Here is a 23282-nt window from a genome sequence, read left to right on the forward strand (position 1 = left end):
GGCAGCGTGCCTAGCCAATATTCTTTTGATTGCAAGTTTGCTCGTAACATAAGACAACTTACTGCAACTGGTTAGCCCGCAGCTAATGTTTTCTTTTTTCCTTTTTACGCTTACACAAAAGGAAGTAAGCTAATAGCTAAGGAGGAGAATAAACATTCCGTACCTCTCGCTTGTTATTTTAATTTAAGATCAACAACCAGGTTTTTCTTCTATCAAAAGGGAAATTTAGATGATTTGGAAGGAAGAATGAGTAGTAGAAACAATGTCCTTCCCTATTTGCAGTTGCTTTTTTACACTGGTTTCTTGACTTAAAAGAGAGGTGTATCATTGGGATGTACAGTTTACTGAGTTAGATTCGTCATCCCTTAGCACGATTCACAGGTCACTCGTACATATGAAACGTTTTCGAGCGTAACACCTCGAAGATCAATTGACATACTATGAAGTATCAAGTGTTAAAAATTAAAAAGGCATTTTTTACCTTATTTCTAGTTTAGTCCGTATCACTGAATTTCAAAAAAAAACTGTGACTCCAGTCTACAGGAAGATTTACATGTAAAATATCCAGTTTCATTTCCCTTAAAAAAAACTTGAGATATTTATTCTTTAATCCCCTACTTTAAAGCTTTGATTTACAAGAAAACGTATATTAAAGTTGAATTTTTATCCACTTTAATACTTTTTTAATATTCTGGATGAAATTAACTAAAGAAAATTATAAACATTTTGTAGAGAATACTACTATGTGATTATCAACGCCAGAGGGGCGTTTTAGGTACAGTTACGTGGTCTGTTCTTGTAACAGGCTATTATTAGTTTTTCAAACCTATTGAAAAAGGGACTAACAATGCAAATAGCATAAATTTTATGAACATAATCACAAGAATATTCCTTAGTCAATCTCTCGCTCTAATAATTGGTTTTTGCTCTCTTTAACTTTAAAAGGAAAATCAAAAGAATAGATGTACGAGATACGTTTCCGGCGACAAAAAGTCCTGGGATTGCAGCCAGCTGTTAGAGGGCAAAGTTGTGATTCGATGCTCTGCTGTGTAGGAAAATAAAACATCTTTAAGAAAAGCACAAACAAAGAATAAACAAAAAAAAAGAGAAGGTCTTATAGAGGCAGAATTCCCCCGGCGCCAAAAAGACTGATTGCTTTGTTCAAACTACCGGAAAACTACTTCTTTTTCTATTCAAAATGGTTCTTTCCTTTTTTTAGAGCCAGGTTCTTAAAAATTGGAAATAATACATCAGACAATGGTAAATTAGCTATGTTCAGCTCTCTAGATCGTTTTCATGTTTAAGCCTTTTACCAAATTAACTAGTCTGTCGGATTTTCCAGGGCAACGGATGAGCAAGGAGAGAAGGACACTCAAAAGTGCTAATTAAAAAGTTCCATTCCCTAATTTCAGCTTTTTATCAAAAATAAACAAGTTTGATAACTATATTAAACATTGGAAACATTTGTCTTGAAATAAACTGTGATAGAGAAACACAGAGTAGTAGTTGCTTTTAATAAGTTTGTCCCAACAGCGTTTGTAAGTTTAGAATTGACCCAAAGGAACTGCTACAACTTGACGAACGGGTTTATGAAAAGCTTGTTTTTTTAATGACAGAGGATTCTGGCAACATTCACATCAAATCAAACACGACGCGTCCAGAGAATACGTTTGCAGAAGACCTGACCTATAATGGCGACAATTTACAGAGGCATTAAAGTCTATCACCGGTAGTTACCGCCAGTCAAATGAACAAAGCGTTCATACTATTAAAAATGTTAGAGTGACCAGCGAGAGTGATTGAGTAATTATATCCACTTAGCCATTTGTGTTAAGAAGCCATCTTAAAATCGTAATTCGGAGACGATTTTTTTTCTATAGCCGCAGAAACAAAAAGAATACTTAATGTTCTCTTTTAGGTACATTTTAATTAAAACTCTTTCAATTTCAAACAAAAATGTTAACAAAGCGCCACGTGCAAAGGACTTAACAAAATCAATCTTTTTCTATAAAATATTCCACTCATTCGCTTTCAAAAAACTATAATAATAGAAGTATCTGTCGATAATTTCTTTTAAATCAATGCCCTGACCCTGATCGAAAACGACATCTTCACTTTAGAGCGTTTTCTATCAAGTATTTTGTTTGTTGTTTCCCCAATCAACTGCGCAACAGTGGCAAATTTTCAACCTGTGGAGGAGTATGAAATCCGTAAAATGCCTGATTTACAAGAAAAATCAATCAGATACATGATGAAAGGAATATGTTAGGAGATTAAACCATTTGTTTGCACAACTTACCAGGTAAAATTAAACAGTTAAATTTCAGGAACGAAAAAGAGAGTGAAAACTTATTGACAGGCATTTGCCTTGCGTTGTGTTCATTTGCCATCCAACGGCAAATAACCCAGTGTTCGCAATTTCGGGTAATGGAAAAACACGCCTTACACAATTGCTAGATTCAAATGGAATTAAACGCCATTTTGAGCGGAGACAAGAGGCTGGAGGTCTGAGAGTACCTAATTCATTTCCTAATAATCTCTTTTACCTCTTCTACCCGTGGGAGTCAAGTTGACAGGGAAACGGGATGTCGAGAAACCCCCCTGCGCGATTCCGAAAAGTGCCAAAACAGTTATAAACAGACAGTAAGAGCTTCGTATTCACTTTCACCTTTTGTACAAACTTCAAACCGCTCTCCAAGTCAACATAATTGGCCTAAAATGTTCCCCCCCCCCCCCGTATTAAAATGTTATTCGCCTTGATGAATTGATTAATTTGTGTCGAAGAACTTAAAAGAAATAAAATGAAAAATTAGACAATGAAACATCGCGTAGACCATTCAAAGGTTTTGGATGAACAATCGCCCATCGCTATTGTTAGGGTTGCCAGTGAAAACTTTTCCTAAATTTGTAAACTTTGCTGTAAGACATAACGAGAGAAATAATGTCCCCAAATTTTCTCCTGGAAATACAGTTTTTAAAATAGTTGGCGGTAGTGTTTAATAAATGAAATTTCCTTTTAATTTACTTACAAACTGTAGCAACACGAATCATACAGTCCTAACACATCAATAGAAGAAAATTTAAGAGAAAAGTCGAGTATCGTTCTACATACAATAAAACAAGGATATTCCAATCTTACCGAAATACTGCTAGGCTGTCCAGGAAACAGATTAGCTACCTTGATGTTAGAGACAGTCATTAAGATGTGAGCTATGGTGCGACGGATTTATTCATCAGCTTCTTGTTTTTGCTACGGCTATCTAATTTCTATCTAATTTCTCAAACAACCCCTCAAGGTCTTCTTTTATCAAAACCTGCTAGTGGAAATGTCAACGTATCATAAAATGCCACGAACCGAAAAAATTTCTGTTCACAGATAAACGTACAAGACAGGCAGTGTAATTTAAACCTTAGAGATGGAGTCTCCGAGATCTGTACATCTTTTCAAAAGAACGCACCACACCTTCAGTCAAAATATTTCTATGCATTTGAAAACATATTTATATGGAATTTTTTTCTTTCATTTTTGAAGCAATTGCTTTGAGAAATTACATACATTTATTATGAATCATGACAAGCAATCCATACTCGGGATGTGTACAAGCTTCGATCGAACGGTCCGGAAAATTCAATACGATTCTACAAATTTTAATTTGTTAAAACAATTGTCAGTCGCTTTTAAAACATGGTTTAATAATTATAGACCTAGTTTAATTCTCGAAAAGCTTTGAACGTTGGCTCCCTCATTTAAAGATAGAGAACGGCATAAATGAAGACTGCACTCTCAAATCAAGACTAACTCTGTCAAATTAATGTTGGTCCGAGCCGATAAGTATTTGATTATGTAAGTAAAAGCACTCGAATGCTTATATTTTTCGTTATCATTGTTTATTTAGCGGAGGAACATCTTTATTTTTCTCTATACACGAAAAGTACACCCCTGAATTCCTGCTATATTACTGGTAAGGTTCATACTGCTCTATCAAAAGATCCTGCAAAGTGGTGTGCGATTTAATAATAATTGTTTATGGTCAGAAGGGAGTTAAGAAATGAAGCTTGAACCATCCGCGCTTTTTGGGCTTCACAGTGAACAGGAATGGGTTGTTTAGACCTACTGTAGAAACCAATCCCCCGCCTCGCCTCAGTCCCAGCGTATAATAGTATAAATAGCTCCACATTCGCGCGGGTTATAAAATTTGCAAGGACTTCGTTAGTTAAAGGTCGACCAACGTTAGTTCTTTACGCCGTATTCCCAAATCGTCAGGTAATGTCTCCTATCTTCGCTTGTTTCATATGTCATCCTGTGTTATCCGTGTTTCCTATGTTATTTCATCGCTGTAATTGGTTGTTCCGCTCTTAATGTATTATGTCTGTAACCTTCGTTCTAGAAACCACTGGCAACTACATGTTTACTAAGAGTTTAAGAATATCAAATTTCTTTACGCCTTCGAATATTTGCTGGCGCGTTGTTAACACCTACTTTACTTCAGGCTATTGCTTTGAGGGTCTTAGCCTGCGTAGCCAGGCTCTTTTAGGGGGGGAGGGGTGGGGGAAGAGGAATGGGGGGTCTTAATGGGATTGACCATTCGCCGTAAAACGGAAAAAATAAAATCAACCGTTAGGCGCAAAAATTGACGAATTTTAACCGTTTCTTTTAACAACAATGGAAAGAAAGACCGGCATCTAGACCGGTCTAGAAAAAAGGTACAAAGAGTATAAAAAATTGGCATATAAGACAGCTATATAATGAACATCTTATTAACCGAGCTTGGTCGGTCTGTATGGGAGAATCTTGACCTCGGTCTGTACTGGCGACCTCGGTCAAGATTCTCCCATACAGACCTCTCGCTCGGTTAATAAGAACTAAGTATTGCACAGTGGAACCTCTATTTAACGAAGAGCCAAGGGACTGGTTCTTTATATCGAGGGTTCGTTTTATCGAAAACCTCGATTTAACGAATTTGCGGAAAAACGGCCATAATATTCGTTATTTCGAGTTATGGTTAATAATTGTCGTTATTGTTTTTGTGTGTGTGGTGTGTGACGTTGTGCTTAATGTCTACATGAAGCTACAGTTTACTCTCTAGGTCTGTACATAGCTACAGCACCGGAAACTAAACGGGTCAACAAAATTTTAACAATTGCAACAGGCTTGTCAAATGTCATAATGAAGAGGCTAATGAATAGTGCTCTCAGAAGTGACTCATTGCTGCTGGAGTTTATTCCTGTATATGAGACTTGAACAATTTTCACTTCACCTGCAGGCGTCGCTGGTCAGTTTAGCCCCAAATTTGGTACCAAAACAGCCCCATTTCAGTGAGGGTAAATTGGCTCCAGAGCATGCAAAGACAAACTGGACTCATCCGTTTCGAGACCCATTTTTGGGGCCGAATCAGCCCTTTTCATTTTACAGTGGATCAGATACGATACTAGTCCATCAGAGGCAGCCACTACCACTTCTTTCGGTTGTTATTAAGGTAGAGGCACCGTGGAAGCAAAGGGTTTTGCCGCGGCGTGAACCGCACTTTTTAACCTGGAATTCAGACCAGTGCTTCTCTCAATTACGATGATTTGACTCACAACGAAGACCGTAAAAAGCTGAAATGAAACCACTATTCTTAGTGCTATTTCCATACCGTTTCTAACCGTGGTTTGATTGTTCTTGCACTCATTATCCTATCGATTATTTGACAATTTGAATAATGCCTAATGGTGTTAAAAGAATGAGAAGAGAAGAAAGGCAGGGAATGTAATAATAACAGGAGATGTATTTAATGAATGAATGGCAAATAAAGAGTGTACATGACAAAACTGATCAGTAAATATGAACACCAAATGTCACAATGTCTCCACAGGACGAGATTCATGACGAGACTACGTTTGTTAGTTACATGCGAATACGACAAGAGCTGCAGTCGCCATTCATATCAGAGGAAAGTCCTGTGAGGAAGACCGGACTGTCACTTGTGTCACTAGATATCAAAATATTTCCTTGTCCTCATACAAAAAATGCGCCTGGAGACTAGTAGTCTCCCTCGCAGCTGTTTTTAGTCTCGTCACGCAACGCTCCTCCCCACAAAATGTACTACTAACAACATCAAACGCTTCTTCAAAGGACACCATTTTGAAAGCTTTGAACTCGAAGATGAAACAAACAATATGATTGGTTAGACTACTTTGGCGCGCACAGTTCTCAACATATGTAACCCAAATAGTGATTGGTTGAAGTAGCGGAAAGGAATGTTGTTCGAATGTGAGCAGCCGTTTGTGGGGAGAAGCGTTGCGTGACGAGACCAAAAACGGCTGCGAGGGAGACTAGGACTGACTAGAGACACAGAGAAGGTCGCCAAATCACTAACAGAGGAAACGCGCGCTTGGGGCAATTCCTCCTTCCTGTCAGGTGTGTTGGTATTAACCCTATCACTTTCAGGATCTCATTAGTAATGCTCCTTACTCCCTTTCCATAAATTCTTATGATGTCAGTTCCGAGAATTTGGTATTGGATCAACTATTTATCCTCTGATTGATATTTTTCTTTATTCTCATCACTTGTCTACTTGATATTGTGTTGTTACTGTAAGGAGAATTTCTGTCTCGGTCACCCATAGGAGTTAAAGGGTTCACTGGAGAGCTTAGTCGGAACTAATAGTCCAGATAAGTCAGGATAAAAGTGACTAAGAATCGTTATTGAAAAGCAGATTTTTACATTTTTAACAACATGTTATCTTCATCTTTTATCATTTCACGTATTATCTTTGTTTAATAATCTAAAAGTTACAGCTTTGTTTGTGGATATGAATTTGTCTCGCTCAAAAGAAAGGAATGTCACGGGAAGATTTTATTTTTTTGAGAGTATCACGGCTTGAACATTGATTGAATGTTGAACGCAAAAATGGATACCATTGAAGAATTGACTCACTTATCCAGCTGCGTAGATTGTATTTCTTGAAGCAGTCTGACATTACCATATGATTCTACAACCCCGGACAAAACTGTTGAGATTTCAATGCAATTTTTAATTTCCCGCCATGCAACAATCGTTTCCAAAAGGAACAAATTTTCCCCCCTCCCCACCCCTGGTACAATGGTTGTTGGGGCTTAACAGCTCAAGCATGCATTTCTTATGTTACCGCAAACAACATTGCAATAGGGGAGGGGGGAAACAATCTTTGAATTTGCGATGTTAAGCATTTTTGTCAGGGGGAGTGCAAAAAATAGATATTTTTGTAATGAGTCTCAACAGGTTTTGTCCGAGGTTGTAGGTCCCCCTTGAAGAGAATCTCAGTAGGGTGATGGCTTTTACGGTCAGAGGACATGGCGGATAAAAATGTGGCTCTTGCTAACGGTTATTTTCATTCCATTGTTGTCACCAGAAATATTTTTACCGTTAACTTTTTTAACGACTATCGGTTAAAATTTGTCAATTTTTAAGCCTAAAGTAAATTTTTTGGCCAGTTTACGGCTAGGGGTTAACCTCACTGAGACCCTCCTTGTAGAGGGTATTATTTCTATTTTCTTTCTTGTCTTTAGGTCTTTCTGATGAGCGAACAGTGGAAGATCGCTATTGTCGATAAATTTTTGCTCTGTTTGGAAGCAGAATTTGAAAGAGTGATGCACTATTACAGATACGACCTCGTCGCTGCAATCATGGAAGTGAAAAAGAATTGAAATTGACACTTTCTTTACAAATATGAAATAAAGCGCGGGGGGGAGGGGAGGGTAGGGAGAAATTAAAACGAGATGGCCGTGTGTGGCCTACCTTGGCAGGACATATTAATTCTAAAAGGGCCAAAGTAAAGCACCCAGCTGGCTGGGTAACGAAAATCCTGGTAAATTAGTTTTTTTTAAGCTTAAAAATGACGTTACAACATACAACACATTTTAATACGGTGTTGTGAACCGCTTCGTTGCTGAATTAACTTAACTATAAGGTGCTAAGGTGATGCATTTTTGGAGGAGAGTATCCTATATATTTTGGTAATGAAGTTCTCGGATGTAAAGAGACCAAAATACAAACTCCATAGAGTAGCCAACTGTGACTTTGGTTTTGATTTGACGCACATCCTTGCTATGTATGTGAATCATGAAGTTTCAAAATGCCCCAATCCTTTCTTTTAGTTTTGTGATTATTTCACAGAAAAATTTAACGTAGTTTATTTACGGTTTTTTTCTCCACTTTTGCAATAAACTAAGATGAACATTTCATTTGCAAAACATTAGCCCTATATATCTGATTTCTATTCGGAAATCGACACGAGATTAATATCCTTTATTAGCTCTTTTCGTCTTTCGAAGAACACTAACTGGCTCTACCAGCGGTTGGTTAAAACTAAAATTTGGCGTGGTTTCTAAGAAGAGTGAATTTATCAGCAAATTTGCATTTTGTTGTCGAATATCCACTCGCCACAGTCAATCTCGATTGGCCGGTCGTTTTACGAAAGTATTCTTCGGTTCAATTTACCGTCATGCCACCTATGTGTAAAAGCCAATCGAATTCGCCAATTTTGTGACAAAAATCGATAAATCTTCACAATTATTACAATGGGAAAATAATGAGACAACAGCAAACTTAAAAAATATTCATTTGCCGCTTCGAGGATCTGAAAAGAGCTCACCAGGTACTTAAAAACACGAGAGCGTCCAGTCGTTTTCAAATTAAACTTTTCGATGGGAGCTGAGGAACATAAAGCAAAAATCAAGACGTTTTGATTGGCTATTTCCTAAACTTTTACAATGTCTAATCATTACAAAATACGGAATGAAATTTGTGGTTTGTTTTCAAAGTTCCTTCGAAATGGAAACTGTTCCCCGATTAAATCAACTTTTCAATGGCTGTTTTAGAAAAAATGGAAAAGCTGTTTTGATGACTTATTCAATTAGATCATAAGTTGCGCAGAAATATTATGTTGATAATAAACTCACTCATCTTAACCCGTACGTATACAGTTACGATCGTAATCGACAAAACGTTATTGTTCGCAGTGTATTTATTGTATTAGCATAAGTTTGCAAAACAGTGTGCTCGTGTCAAATGCTAAAATGGTTTTATATTAAGGAGACAAATTGGAATTTGTTGCCATTTCATTCGACGACCCACTGAGCTTTTGTTTCCCTGCGCAACGCAAGGCAGTCGCACAAGTGGAAAACACGAATGGCGCTGTCATGTCGCACTGTACGGCCCAGGGATTTCGCCTCTTTTTTGCTTCTGCCGTTGTCTTCTACGCCTTTTGTAGAGTTCAAGGTATGTATAAAGGATTCAGAATGTGCATTGGATATTTTGGGTGCGATTTAAAAGTTATAAAGCTAAAACTTTACCGGTTAGGCGATGGTAGGCAATAGAACATTACCTCTGCTGTTCGTCAGTATTACACCACGGTATGGCTATTAGTCGAAGTAAACGAATTTGAAAACTTTCTCGAGGAATATCGCTGAGATAGCCCTCGTAATAAATAATCAAAAGCTGTAAATATTTTTAGGGGCAATCAAAATTATACCCTGAAGAGTGTGAAGTTGAGAATATGGACCCAGATTACAAGCGTAGTTTACATAATTATGCGTATTCTTACTGTCAATTCAATTTTTCCTAAGCTTGTCTGCGAAAATTGTCAAAAGGTAAACGCTATGTATATGACTATGGGTTTTCCATGCTTCTTCCCGACGCATTTGATAGAATGACTAACTTAATCCAGAAAGAAGGTTGTGTTCGCGATATATGTTTTGTAACTAGTTTGGCCGGAACAAGCTTGAACAGGTGGCTAAAGAAAATATACAAAATCTTGAATATCGCGCAGAATTACCACACAATCTTGTTCAGCAAATGTTATTTACTGATCAGTCAATTTTCGACAAAACGAATTTCTCGAATAAAAAATATTTTGATCAAAACTGACAACATCACACAACCACTTACCATCTCTCTTCTTGAAATTTAATTATATGCAGAACATGAAATCACAAACACTGGATAAGCTGAATGTTCTCGCCGTATGTTATCGCTGAATAACTTATTGTATCATTTAGACTTAATTGTATCGGTAGATCAAAAACTTTCTCAGATTTATCAAGAATTTTGGTAAATTTTGTGAATGTGTTGGAAAGTTTTGTCATTTGTGACAGTAATTATCTGTATTGATTTAATGCTCAGAAAAAACAATCTTAGTCCTTAGAGCGTTCGCTTTACTAATTGTTCTTTCGCTTTCTTCGTCAAAAGGCGAGAACTGGCTTGGTTTGCGCTAATAGGTCTCTCTTGTCTTACCTTTGAAAAACTCTCAAGGTAAAAGGCGAGGTTTAAGGGTTTTACCTTAAATTAGACCCTTGGGTTTTCTGTATTATAATACAGATTAAACGCCTCGAATTAGGAGGAATGAGTTCAATTTTCTATTGACACGCAAATCGATTTACACTAATCATCTGAAAACGCGTATGCTAAATGAAAATCTCGGCGAAGCTGTTGTCCAAAACTTAAAGCCAAGTAAACAGAAAATAGTTCGGTTGACTCGAAACTTCCCCCATTGGTTGACTTGTTTACATATGTAGTGTTTCTTCCAGAATTTGGGAGTAAAACTGAGTGCTAAAAGGAGCAGAAATAGATTGATTCATGAATACATTTAGCTTAGTTTTTTTTGCGGGGCAGCTGTGTTGAGCGTATATATACATAACTTGTGGTTATCTCTAATCACATTCGTCATGAAGTGTTTAGTTACTTCCTTCTGGGAATTTCAATACCTTTTAAAATTAGCAATTTCCGAGCGCACTATTTGTTGAAATAAAACATGGAAAACCAAAACCTATTAAAAATGCCTCATGGTTCACCGCGGTGTTGAAAATTTTATATTTGAAAGTCAATCATTCTTTTGTACCGCGATTGCGTTACGACTCCGCTTTATCTGCTGTTTGCGTAGCGTTTCTCTTTACTGCCATTTATGGCGTAACTGAAAGTTAAAGATGATAATATGCACCCATGGGTCTAAAAGATGTCTGCGAAAACAAATAAAAAACAAAACAAAATACAACGAAAATAAACGAGAATAGGGATATGTTCTCGGTTTTTTGCCTTAGCACTGTTTTCGCTCAGATCAGAGTAACTGAATCAGTTATACAGCACATTTGATGTAAAATAATTATAAAAAATTAGGGAAGCTTACTTCCAAATAATTGAAGTGCATTGACTCGTATAGCCCCTTCTTAAAATACTTGACGAGCGTACTTAAGAGCAGAGGCAGACCAAATGGTGCCAGACTGATTACATTTCCATTCACGTTTTGACAATTGAATATGGAATTATTTCAAACAAGTACTGATCGTCCCCTAGCGCGTGTTTCTTCGTGAAATTTCCTTTTTCGTTAATGACGAAGGCCATCATAGATGTATAAATAACTCTTTTTTCAATTAACGAGTAAAATCCGAGGGATGTACTTAAAAGGCGAGGGAGAAATGTCGTGAGAATTGAAAAGCAAATGAAAAATTATCTATTTCTAGCGATAAACAAATGCGCCTCCCTTCGCTTAACAAATATTATCTATTCGTTATGTCAAGTTTTAATTTCTGAGTATGATTTATTGAAAAGCTTCCCAGAAATTTCTTCGTTAATTGAAATTACGAAAGGGGAACTAGTCATGTAAACAGATTGAAAAAGTGACAAACAGTTGTTCGCAAAAGGAAAGAGGACCTGAAGTAAAATCAGTCACATCTTTTGACTTGAGCCTGATAAGCAAGCGTAGCGCAGCATGACCTAAACCACTTACATGCTGGCAATCATTCCTCTCTTTACCACCCGTGGGCAAATAGAGATGAAAATATTTTCATTGTGAATATTTTTAGCCTCATCTTTTTGAGAAAGCCTGTCATTCTGTTCAATAATTTTATGGTAATTCTCTTTCATGAAAGATAAAATTTTTTCAAAACAGAAGGGCAGCTAAGGTTGAAATTCACGTCCGCTCAAGTAGGCGCTCTCTACTCAATTTTGTTATCTCCAAAGCGTGAGCTTTCCGTTTTCGATGTACCATCTCTCAAACCTTGACCAGCAAACTCTTTTGCTCATGTAAATATGCACATCATTTCTTCAAACCCACTTTTAAAGGCTGGGTGCTTGTAAATTTCTTTACCAAAATTTGTAGATTGTAAAAAATGATTTAAAAAAAAATACTTTGGTTATGCACCTCAAAAGGTTAGGTTGATTCAAGAGAATTTAATCTAACAACAACAAACATATGAAACATATGTGTGAACTGCGGTTATGAGACGTATATGAGAACGATCCTTCGCAGTAAAGCACTATTTGAGCAATAGTGAAAATCAGACCTGAAAAAAATTAATTTGATGGCCTGCTCCCAGTTGGCTTGTTAGCTCAATTGGTAGAGCGCTGCACTAGTATCGCAGAGGTCAGTGGTTCGAGTCCCGTACAGGCCTGAAATTTTTTTCAGGTCTGATTTTCACTACTGCTCAAATAGTGCTTTACTGCGAAGGATCGTTCTCATATACGTAAGAATTTAATCTCTTGGCTAATTCTTTCCACTGGGCTAATAGTCATTGCATTTATTTTTTCTTTGACTATGTAAACATCTTTTTTTTGTTAGGGAACGCTTGTCCAAAACGTTGGTCGTATTTAGCGGGATACTGCTATTTCTTCTCCAACGACACTACCACGTGGCTCAACGCGCGGCAGCGCTGTAAGGAGACTGGGGGAGATCTCGTGAAAGTAACTTCAGACGAACAAAACGCTTTTATCGCTTCACGTTATTCGAGTTCCCGTTGTTTGACCGAAGGAACCTGGATAGGACTCCGCCGAAATTCCAAAAATTTGTCCCGATGGGTATGGTTGGACGATTTCAATGTGGTGCCTAAGTACACAAAATGGCACAGAAAGGAGCCAATGAACGATCGTTTGGATAAAAACTGCACAGAAATACATCCAAGTAAAAGCATATACTGGTATGGAAGGGAGTGTTCTGCTCGAGGATGCTATATTTGTGTTAAAGGTTAGCTATAAGCAATGATACTTTTCTTAAAGTTTATTGACGTTCAACACTTTGTCCGTTCCTTGGTCTCCTTAACAATCAACCTGATTTCTCTTTCAGATGCCAACGAGTGTAACAATTATAATGTCTGTAGCGGTCAACCGTGTATCAATGTCCCAGGAAGTTATAAATGTTCTTGCAGGAAGGGCTTTACAGCAACAAAAGGACAGAAAAAATGCGAAGGTATTAATCATCAGTCCAACACCTTTTACAACCATTCTTTGAGATTTCAACTCTCTTTGGTAAAAGGATTCCTTTTCCTGAGATTCTATCAAATATAGATGCGATACATCCCATTCACTACATCCGTAACAAAATTGTTCGTGTGAACTGGCAAGGTACATGTAAACGATAATAATAATAATAATAATAATAATAATAATAATAATAATGATAATATCATAATCCATTGAATTTTTTAATGTACAATTATCAATGTAAATTTTTAAATTGCGCATTACCATGTTAACGACTAATCTAACAATGTTTAAAAGTATTAACTAAAATACTACACTTGACTGTAATATCGATGCACACCATGACATTTGATATCTGCGCGGGCAACGCAGCTTCTTTAAAACTTTTTCCGGCTTTTGCCTGAATCAAAATGTCAACTACGCTTTTTTCAGATAGGCAAGAGCAGTACATACATACATACATACATACATACATACATAGGTTAACTGACCACATCCCCATAGGGGCTTTTCAGGGCCAACACCCACCCATCCCACCAATGGGAGGACATCCGCCACACAGTGATCTCGTGCATGGGAAATTAACGTCTCCTACCTTTAACCCTGCAGGAGACGGGGCCTACGGTTTATTCGTCCTTATCCGAGAAGACTAGAATATCTATCCATTTCTTCATTATAGAAAGGTAGAAAATTCTCCTCACTTATTTTAAGACCATGAGTATTGGTCCAGCCGGGGCTCGAACCCTCGACCTCCCGCACAACACAATCCGGCGCTCTAACCAATTGAGCTAACCGGGAGGCGGTTAAGCAGTGTGACTCTAATGCAGTAATCCGCTTTCAAATCCGTACATATACAAATTATCAACCCTTAAACTTACCCTGGAGAGTATTCGCTCATATTTCACACAACATAAAATATGTCGCAAGTATTTTTTTGCTTTCTCTCGTTTCTTTTTATCCCTTTTTCAGACATTGACGAATGTAGAGATAGAAATGGTGGATGCCCTCATTGGTGTGTTAACACTCCTGGAAACTACATTTGTCATTGTAGAGATGGATATGTGACGCAGAAGAATGGCACAATTTGTAGATCAAGTGAGTATACGTTAACAGAAAAAACTGATAGCCTCGTCAAAGTAATTCACCACTGGCGCGTTGTACTGATAACTTACATTTTCTCGCTGATGTTACATTAATTTTACATAAAATAGAAATTTTTTTGATGTTTTCGATTGAATTCATTCTATGGTAAGCGAGAGTCATCAACACAATACAAGATCCGCATACAAACGGTCATGTTACATTCCCAGTGTTAGAACTAATTATGGTAAATTTAATGTATGATTTCAAACGCCTTTGACCTGGAATTCAATCAATGAACAGACTAAAACTGCGTCTTTTCCACAGTTTGAGTTACTTCTTAAGGAACACTATCTTTCATTGCGCTGATGATACTCTCTATAACTGGTTTTATCATAAAATGTTAATAATAGTTAATAATTAATTGATTGCACTAAGGGGTTTGTAGGGTTTGATCTTCGAAGATTGTTAAATACTATTATAATCGTATGTTCTATATGTGTGTTATGTCTGCATAGTTTGTGTGTACGTTAGCCATGCTGTAACTCTGCTTTAAACATTGAAGTTATACTTAATAAAGTATCCTACAGAATTTGGCTGCTAAGTTATTCCAGAGTTCTGGTACCCTCTGATTATCACGATGATAATTAACCACATTACTAAAAACTTGATAAAGGATACAATAAAGCTGTTGTTGTTGTTGTTAATAATCCCAGCAGAATTTTCAACCGCTGGAACTGAGATGAAAAGTAGAGAAGAGACTAGAATTACAAGTACAAAGGCCACGAATGACACAAAGCTATCTACCCAGCCTCCACCTGAGAAACCACCTGGTGAGTCTGTGACTACAGATTTTTAACTCTACAGTGATTCTTAACGACCGATAACTATTTATCGCCTGGAAAAGGGGCGGGGGGGGGGTGGTTTGGTGGATTTTCGTTTTGTCACAATAAAGTGTACCTGATCCCCCTAGAAGCATCTGTCCCCCACCCCCTCATTGGCAGCTAATTGGCAGGCAGACAATTTTCTTTTTACTCCCCTTTAAAATCCTGTTGGTGACGACTGATCCCCTTTCCGTTTCGCTTGAAAACTATGTCACACCCTCCTCCCCCCCCCCCCAAAAAAAAAGTCCTCCGGAACCCTTCCCCCAGGCGTTAAGTAATTATTAATCCTCTATCCTTTTTGTCATTTTTCCCTCAGATGCAGGGATAGAACAAGAAAAACCGTCGCCGTTAACAAAGTTTGGAGTTCTATTCACCATGGCGATCCCTCTGTGTCTCATCGTATGTTTTCTCGTCCTGTGTTATATTAAGGGACCTGGAAAGGAGAAGAAAGAGGGTGGAATATCAGGACGCCTCATTGAATCTGTGTCGCCATTTTTAGACACTGCTTTTATGGAGCCCTCGGAGAAAAATGGAAAATCAAAGAGGTCGACCGGCGTGTCATTGTCCGAGGAAGAGCCTATGGTATAGCTGACGATATCAAATTACACCAATGAGGATACTTTCCTGGAGAATATGATGGAGAATTTTCGTGCAAGCTCAGACGGAAACAAAAATTACATTATGACGTTGGGATTGGACAAATTTTTTTGTAAGGTTGAGCAGCGATAATAACGTCTCAAGCTATAATTCGCCTTCAGAAGGTGTTAATTCAAACTCATTTTTCTAAGAAAAAAGAAGAGAAAAGAAACCCGATGTAAAACCGTAATCCACACTCCCAATCACATTTGTTGGGACCCTAACCTTCTTTGAAAGTTATTCTGAGGGAAACTATTCATAGACCGGCAAAAGGCCATTTTGCAGTTGTATACTTATTTGAAAAGCCCTTGATTAGAAGTGAGGCTGAAGGTGACCTTGTTGTGATAGAGACCAGTCTCTAGTTAGCATGATAACAAAGTAATTTACATTTGAAATCAGCAACATTTGTTCCATAACAAAGTCACCCTTAGCTTAACTTGTATTCAAAGGTTTGGCAACCAAGCATTCAACTGTAATTAGTTCTTATTAACCGAGCGGGAGGTCTGTATGGGAGAATCTTGACCGAGGTCGCCAGTACAGACCGAACGCGGTGAGGTCTGTACCAGCGACCGAGGTCAAGACTCTCCCATACAGACCGACCTAGCTCGGTTAATAAGATGTTTATTTTATGGCTGTGTCTTATATGCCAATTTTTTATATTCTTTGTACCTTTTTCTTCTAGACCGGTCTAGATGCCAGTATAGATGCCGGTCTGGATGGGAAAATTTAGACCGCTTTCAATATTGATTTCAGCCAATCAAATTCGTGAATTCGGTAGTTCCCAGTCCTTGTGAGACACAGCCATATAATAAAATGGATTATTGACCACTTTAAAAGGGGAAGAAGGATGGGTAAGAGAACAGCGCAAAAGGTGTTCTAAAAGAGTTGTCTGAACGTAATATTCGCTGAATGTCACTGCTGATAAGCATGACAACGATATAAATATTCAATTCAAAAGCTTGCAATCTCTAAATGTGTTGAAATGGAAAAATAGAGACACGAAGCAAATATCATATATTAACTGTCCCTATTTGGTAGTTTACTGCGATTGCATGTACAACACTCAAATTAAAGATCAACGATGTGGATGTATGAAAAAAACCCTAATCGTTCCGGATGTGTTTTACCTTATATTGACATCCACAAAGAAAGGAAGTCATTTGAAGCCTGAAAAGTCCATGACAAACTAATTTACTGACCTACAAAGCTTGCTTTTTAGTCCAAAGAGCATTTTATAATCAACTATTCACTGAATTGGAGGTGACTAGCGAATTATATATCCACCGCTAGTCGCCGACACGTAGGTGAATAATCTTTTAGAATATTTAACAACTATCCACCGACACTGAGGTGAATAGTTGTTTTAGTATATACTAAAACAGTGAGATAATAGACACCACCAAAAATTGATTTGAGTGATTTCTTCGCTTGTCACGGATGCAAACCGGGACGCCATTTTTTTCCGAGTTGCTCGGAGGTAAATAGCAAATGATATTCGGAGTTTGACTAGCCAATCAGAGCGCGCCTTCAACGCTATCCACTGTTTTAGTATATACTAAACTAAAATAGAGAGATAATGTAACCCAAAAAGATGAGTTTAAGTCATTTATTCGTGCAACAATCACAAAATGTGCGGACGCAAATTTCGCGCGAGTTGCTCGGAGGTGAATATCAAAGGATATTTAGAGTTTGAGTGGTCAATCAGAGTGCGCTTTCGACGCTATCCACCATTCTAGTATATACTGAATATTGATGATTCATATAGGAAAGTTATATTACCCGAAGGAATATTAGTATCGGCGAGGAAAATACTAATTTGCTCTGTTTCGTTATTAACAAAGTAAAATTATTTTACCTTTTACGTAAATGTCTGTTTATTTTGCTATGTTTCTGGCAAGACCATGCTTCTGTCGTTTCTGATGTAAATATCGTTTGGGGCACAAACTAAAACACTGTCACCCAATGTCATTCTTGTCATAAAAAGAGTGTCTCCGGCCCATTAAGAGCATAGCCAGTATCACAGAGAGAGGCAAAATTAAAAGCCCTTCCATCCAAAAGTTCGTTTGCGCCAAACGCTGCTTCTTAGATACCATTAACTGCCGGCGCCTGCACACATACACACACTTGGCTCATCTACTTGTAAACGAAAAAAATATTTCCGATCATAAGCCCTTCAGGATATAAGCCCCTTCTAACCTTTCGTATTTTGAGAGATAAGAACTCAATTTACTATCATGACGTTTTGTAGTTTAATTAAAAATCACTAAATATACTGAAAACGTATTTACTCGGGCTTCCATAGGAAAGCCTGAGTCTTAAAATGCAAGCCGTTCTTAGTCGCCAAAAGGGGGAGTCACTACACCACGGGCGACGATCGGGGCAAGAAAAATGGTCCGAGATAAGAGTGGTCAGCGGTGAAATAGCTTTAATACATCATGTAGAGACAAATTATTTGTAGTTGTTGTATTAAATAATCGAGATATCAATCCCGAAATGTTAACAATAAACTTTGCTAAATAACAGGTTAAGACATTTCTCAAAAGCGTCGACTATACAAATATCTTTTACTGCTCTAATAAGCAACGAAGGCATCGGGAAAGGCATCAAAAAATGATATTTTTGTTTGGAAACTTGCCATGCGACGAAAAGAAAGTAACGTGACTTCGGTTGTCCGAGGCGTTAATCACAGCTGGCGTGCTTTTCACTTGATTTTTGCAATCTCTACTTTTGTTTCCCTGGAAATGAAAGCTAGGGAACTCTACAGAAATTGAGTTCTCGATCTGAATGATTTTTGAATCGCTCCGGAAAACTCCACAACCCGTAAGAATGAATCTCCCCATTCGGATTGGCTTGGATGCGATAGCTGTGGCCAGTTTTTCCACGTAAGTTGTGTGAAGGTGCCTTTCGCAGAGACGCTTGTACAACATTTCACCTGCCGTTAAGGCACTGGTCCAAAATCGTAACGTGATGGAGCCAACAGCATGAAGAACATCCCAGAATTCAAAATATTTTATTTTTCTTCGATTCGAACGTTTAGTTTTCATCCCGAGTGCATCTGTTAAAGTGACGGAAAAGAAAGAAAAAAGGATGTAGTGATCACGTACAGATTTCGGATTCACAGTAAACCTGGGAGATTCATGCTCATCTAAGGACTCACTTATTATCTCCCAAACTTAATTTGATGACCTGCTCCCAGTTGGCTTGTTAGCTCAATTGGTAGAGCGCTGCACTAGTATCGCAGAGGTCAGTGGTTCGAATCCCGTACAGGCGTGAAATTTTTCAGGTCTGATCTTCACTATTGCTTAAATAGTGCTCTTTACTGCGAGGATCGAGCGGATATACGTTTCTATAACCGGAGTTCAGATATGTGAATTTCATCTATTCGTTGTGTATAATCACAATTATTATTGTACAAGCGATCGTGAATGTTGGTTTGCTCTTCGCATGGAGTTGTATGGGCTTTGTAGAAGACACGATGAATGGATGTAACCTACTAGAAAAAGTTGTCGATATGACTAATGTACATGAACATAATGATGTTACAGTGTTGATAAAAGTACAACAATTCAGATCTCGTCGTGCAAATGATGTGTATTACAATTGTACTCGTGTTTTGTGTGAATGCCATGGCTATAAACGAAGCCCAAGTGAACGCGCCTCGAGCGTCTAGTTTGGTTAGCACTGCTATGGTTCGTTTTGAAGCACTTTTTCTATTCCGGTTACATGCCTTCCTCAGATGTAAGCACTTCCGTATATAAGTACTCTTAAAACCCCCTACGAAGTTATATAAACCCAAGGCTCATAAGCGGTAGTTTACGGTATGTGTTCCAGTCATGAGAAATGAGGGCATTTAGCTTATCTTACAATTTCTCTGATACAAATGCTGTGTGAGAGAAAGGAGGACCATCCCACATTGGCACCTCTTTCTATCGGTGCCAAAGCCACTTCGTTGATTGCAATAAGTTTTTCAATTTGTTACTTGTCAATGTTTCTTTAGTTTCAAGTAATCATTATCATAATAAAGAAATTTGCTGTCAAACTGATGGCGCAGAAACGCAAACGATTAACTTTTCTTTAGGTTTACTGAAAAAAAAAAAAACTTGCCCAGTCGTTTTATTTATTTATTTATTTGCCCCGCAGATTATATTCATCTGAAAAGCTAGATAACTCTAGAGAAGAAGTAAAATATTTTGTATTGAAACATATATGACAATGTCCACCCCACCCCAGCTCCACGAAAAGTATTTAGGGACCAATCGTTATTTATCGCCGGTGTAGGGAGGGGGGATATCGGAGGATTTTGGTCATGTCCCGATAAAATTTACTTCATCCCCCATAAGGCTCTGTTATATTATTTATACACCCCTTCCCCCACTGGCAGTTTATCAGCAGTGTTGGCGACGAGCGACCCCCCTGAAAACCACATGGTCCCTCAAAATCCTCTGGGGCACCCCATCCCCCTGGAAACCAATTACTTCCCCAACGGCGCTTTGCGCAGATATTAGTAAAGGAAGCTAGTAGCCTGACAGAAATGACATTGTCTCATTTCCTTTCTCATTTATATGCTGCGGTACAATACACTTCCAGCCGGCTTTTAAGACATAACTAGTATTGGGTTATTAATTTGATTCAACAAATAACCGCGTTGTCGGTCCACTTATAACTCGGTTTGATCTCGCTCTACTTTATTAAATAAGCGGAAAACAAGACCGAAACAACATAAAATGTAATGATCATTTAGGAAAAAAACAGTTATTAAAGTGAATGATTTATGTGGGTGTAAAATGTTTCCTTAAACGTCATAGGACTTGTCGCCGAATTAAACACATCACCTGGCAGATTCTTTAGAGAGTCACTCACCTCATGTAACGCTGCATACGTTCAAGAAAAAAAACATCCCGAACCAGCTGTTTCTATATAAAGCAAAGAAATTTTACTGCCACCTCCAATTTTATTCAAATCTAATAATACATTAAAAAACTGAATGTCAGTATAATTGACAAGCAAAAGCTTCGTTCGAAGAAAGCTTCTTTACCTTACATCTACCGCGAAAGCTTTATTCCAATTTTGATTGAAAAAAAAAACCAGGAAGTGACACGTTTTCGGACGTAATTTAAAATTCAAAGGCAGGGAAATGTGACCCTTTTTCAGCTGGATGGCATCGGCTGAAGCGAATCCGTTTCCTCACGCAAAGTCGATCATCGAAATCTGCGCAAAAGAGAGAGTCGGACCAGGTGCTATTCCATATACTGGGATACTTGAAACTGAAATACATGAAAATGTCGCGATATGAAAATGCGACGATTAACGGCACACAGTCATCGAACTGCTTTGACCCTACAGCAAGAAAAATCGGATACACCTTTACCTACTGCCTGTTGTTAGCGGTTTCCTTGGCTGGAAACATGTTCATTGGGATAATTGTCTACAAGACGAAACGCATGAGAAAGCCCATCAACTTTTTCATTGTAAACATGGCGATATCTGATCTTCTCTTTCCGATTTTCCTTTTCACGCGAAGGCTTCTAGTGTTGTTCGACAATGGTCCTTGGGTAATCAGCGGTGTTGTTGGTCAGATGTTATGCAAGCTGCCTCCTTTTCTTACAGATGTCTCCTCTATTGTGTCTATCCAGAGTCTGATTCTGATAGCAGTTGATCGATTTGGAGCTGTGATGTTTCCTTTTCGCTCTCCACTCATCAGTTCAAAGCTATGCCGTCTCTTCATTCTGGGTACTTGGATCGTTGCGATGGCCATTCAGTCGCCCTTTCTCTTCGCCCTAAAACTCGTTAAGAACCAAGAAAGACTATGGTGCGATTTAAGATGGAAAGACACCTTCGGAAAGTCCTCGTCTTTCGAAAACTACGCTTTAGCAGTTATAATTTTGTTGTTCTGCCTTCCTTCGGTTTTGATCGCCTTACTTTATCTATCCATTCTCCTTAAACTCAAGACCCAGGCGGTTCCTGGCGAAAGATCAGACAATGCAAGAGAAAAACGAGAGAGGAAAGAGCGAAATGTACTGAAGATGTCCATTGCTATCGTGTCCGTGTTTGCGATATGCTGGGTACCTCACATTATCTACTGGCTTATAAAGTTATTTTCGCCACACAAAATCGTTTCAACTTGTAGTTTCCAATTATTCACGTCGATTTCGACCTTTCTGGGTAGCGCAAACTGTGCCATAAACCCTTACGTCTGTTTCATTTTCAGTGGAAATTATCGGCGTGGTCTCAAGAATCTTTTCTGCTGTGTGTCTACACGCCAGGAATAATCAAGTTACACCGCACTTAAGGCTCGTTAAATTAAACAGAAGTGGTTGCTTAACAAGTCACTGTATCGATAGTTTAACGTGAAATACCCAGCAACGCATAGCATGATCGAAGGAAATTTTGAACAAACTATGATTGAGTGCATACGAAAAAATTTTTGACAATCGCCTTTAACTTGTGCTTTCGTAAAAATATACAAAATATACCGGTTATCTGTTGATTTTGCTGCAGATACTTCACTTTTCTAGATAAACTGAGGAGTCACCTATAATAACAGTTTACCAAAGGAACCGCAGCTTCTTGGAGTTATACATAAATTAGCAAATTAAATGAGAAACGGATCTGTCTGCTAAATTCACAGTACAACTCTAATGGAACATTTCTGTTAATCTGCTGTGATAATTGGTCTATATTTACTTTACAAGGAGCAATTAAAAAGAAAAGGAAAAAAAAAAATGACAGGCCACCACGCGCATTTTTGATGAAATGACGACTTCCTTCTCCGGCAAGCTTGAACCAAAATGTCAAAGCGTGGCTATCAGAGCATCGATCTTACCTGTAGGAAACTGTGCAAAGCGGTAATATACAATGATCTTTTTTTTGAAAAAAAAAAAAAAAAAAAAAAAAAAACCACAACATTACAAGAACGATCTTTAATTATCACGGTAACAACACATTTAAACCGATTGAAGAGCAAGGCACGATTTCATTAATTTAAATTTGTAGTTAAAATAGCCCTCAATATGGGTTTATTTAGATTGGAATATGTCCTACAATTGTCGAGAACATCTTGACTGTATCAGTAAGTAGTTTTAGGAAACTTTTAAAACGATTTTAAACTTTTGAATGAGATATGTGGTCATGATTTCCTTTGCGTGGGTGACCATTTAGAAAAAGGAAATAGTTATGTCGGTTTAGTGAAAATGGATAACACACAGTTGAGTTGAGTTGGCGTCACGTATCTTTTTTAATATACGTCGATCAATTCGAAGCTTCAACATCCTCCCCGGGCAACCCCTGGGTATTTAAACTTTGAAAATTGGCTCGTTCAAATTCCCGCTCCCCCTAGGTCAAATGCCCTACCCAAGTGCCGGATTGATGAAATACCCAGCGTTTCATTTTCCAAAGACAACCCTAATCGTCTTTCGCCGCACATTTTTCTCGGTACGGGGCTGATGCAGTCAGTTTTAAATTATTTTTTT

General features: G+C 38.0%; 2 protein-coding genes across 3 annotated transcripts; both read left to right on the forward strand.

The window, feature by feature from the left end:
- Window positions 1-8985: 8985 nt before the first annotated feature.
- LOC111327525 (uncharacterized) lies at window positions 8986-17674 on the forward strand. 2 transcript variants are annotated; one of them, XM_088741682.1, is made up of 6 exons: window positions 8986-9241; window positions 12576-12977; window positions 13077-13199; window positions 14183-14308; window positions 15010-15126; window positions 15494-17674. In XM_088741682.1, the coding sequence occupies exons 1-6, from the start codon at window positions 9163-9165 to the stop codon at window positions 15763-15765; spliced, it is 1119 nt and encodes a 372-aa protein (XP_088597808.1). In that variant the 5' UTR covers window positions 8986-9162; the 3' UTR covers window positions 15766-17674. The 2 variants fall into 2 exon arrangements, with proteins under 2 accessions (XP_088597808.1, XP_088597809.1); XM_088741683.1 differs by having other exon boundaries at window positions 8987-9241; window positions 15013-15126.
- A 2875-nt stretch (window positions 17675-20549) lies between these two features.
- Window positions 20550-22939, forward strand: LOC111327548 (neuropeptide SIFamide receptor-like). Its single transcript, XM_022931759.2, has one exon. It carries the CDS (start codon window positions 21087-21089, stop codon window positions 22080-22082), a length of 996 nt encoding a protein of 331 aa, XP_022787494.2. The 5' UTR covers window positions 20550-21086; the 3' UTR covers window positions 22083-22939.
- The last annotated feature ends 343 nt before the right edge of the window (window positions 22940-23282 follow it).

This window comes from Stylophora pistillata, chromosome 12 (assembly GCF_964205215.1).
Source record: "Stylophora pistillata chromosome 12, jaStyPist1.2, whole genome shotgun sequence".
NCBI classification, from domain to species: domain Eukaryota; kingdom Metazoa; phylum Cnidaria; class Anthozoa; order Scleractinia; family Pocilloporidae; genus Stylophora; species Stylophora pistillata.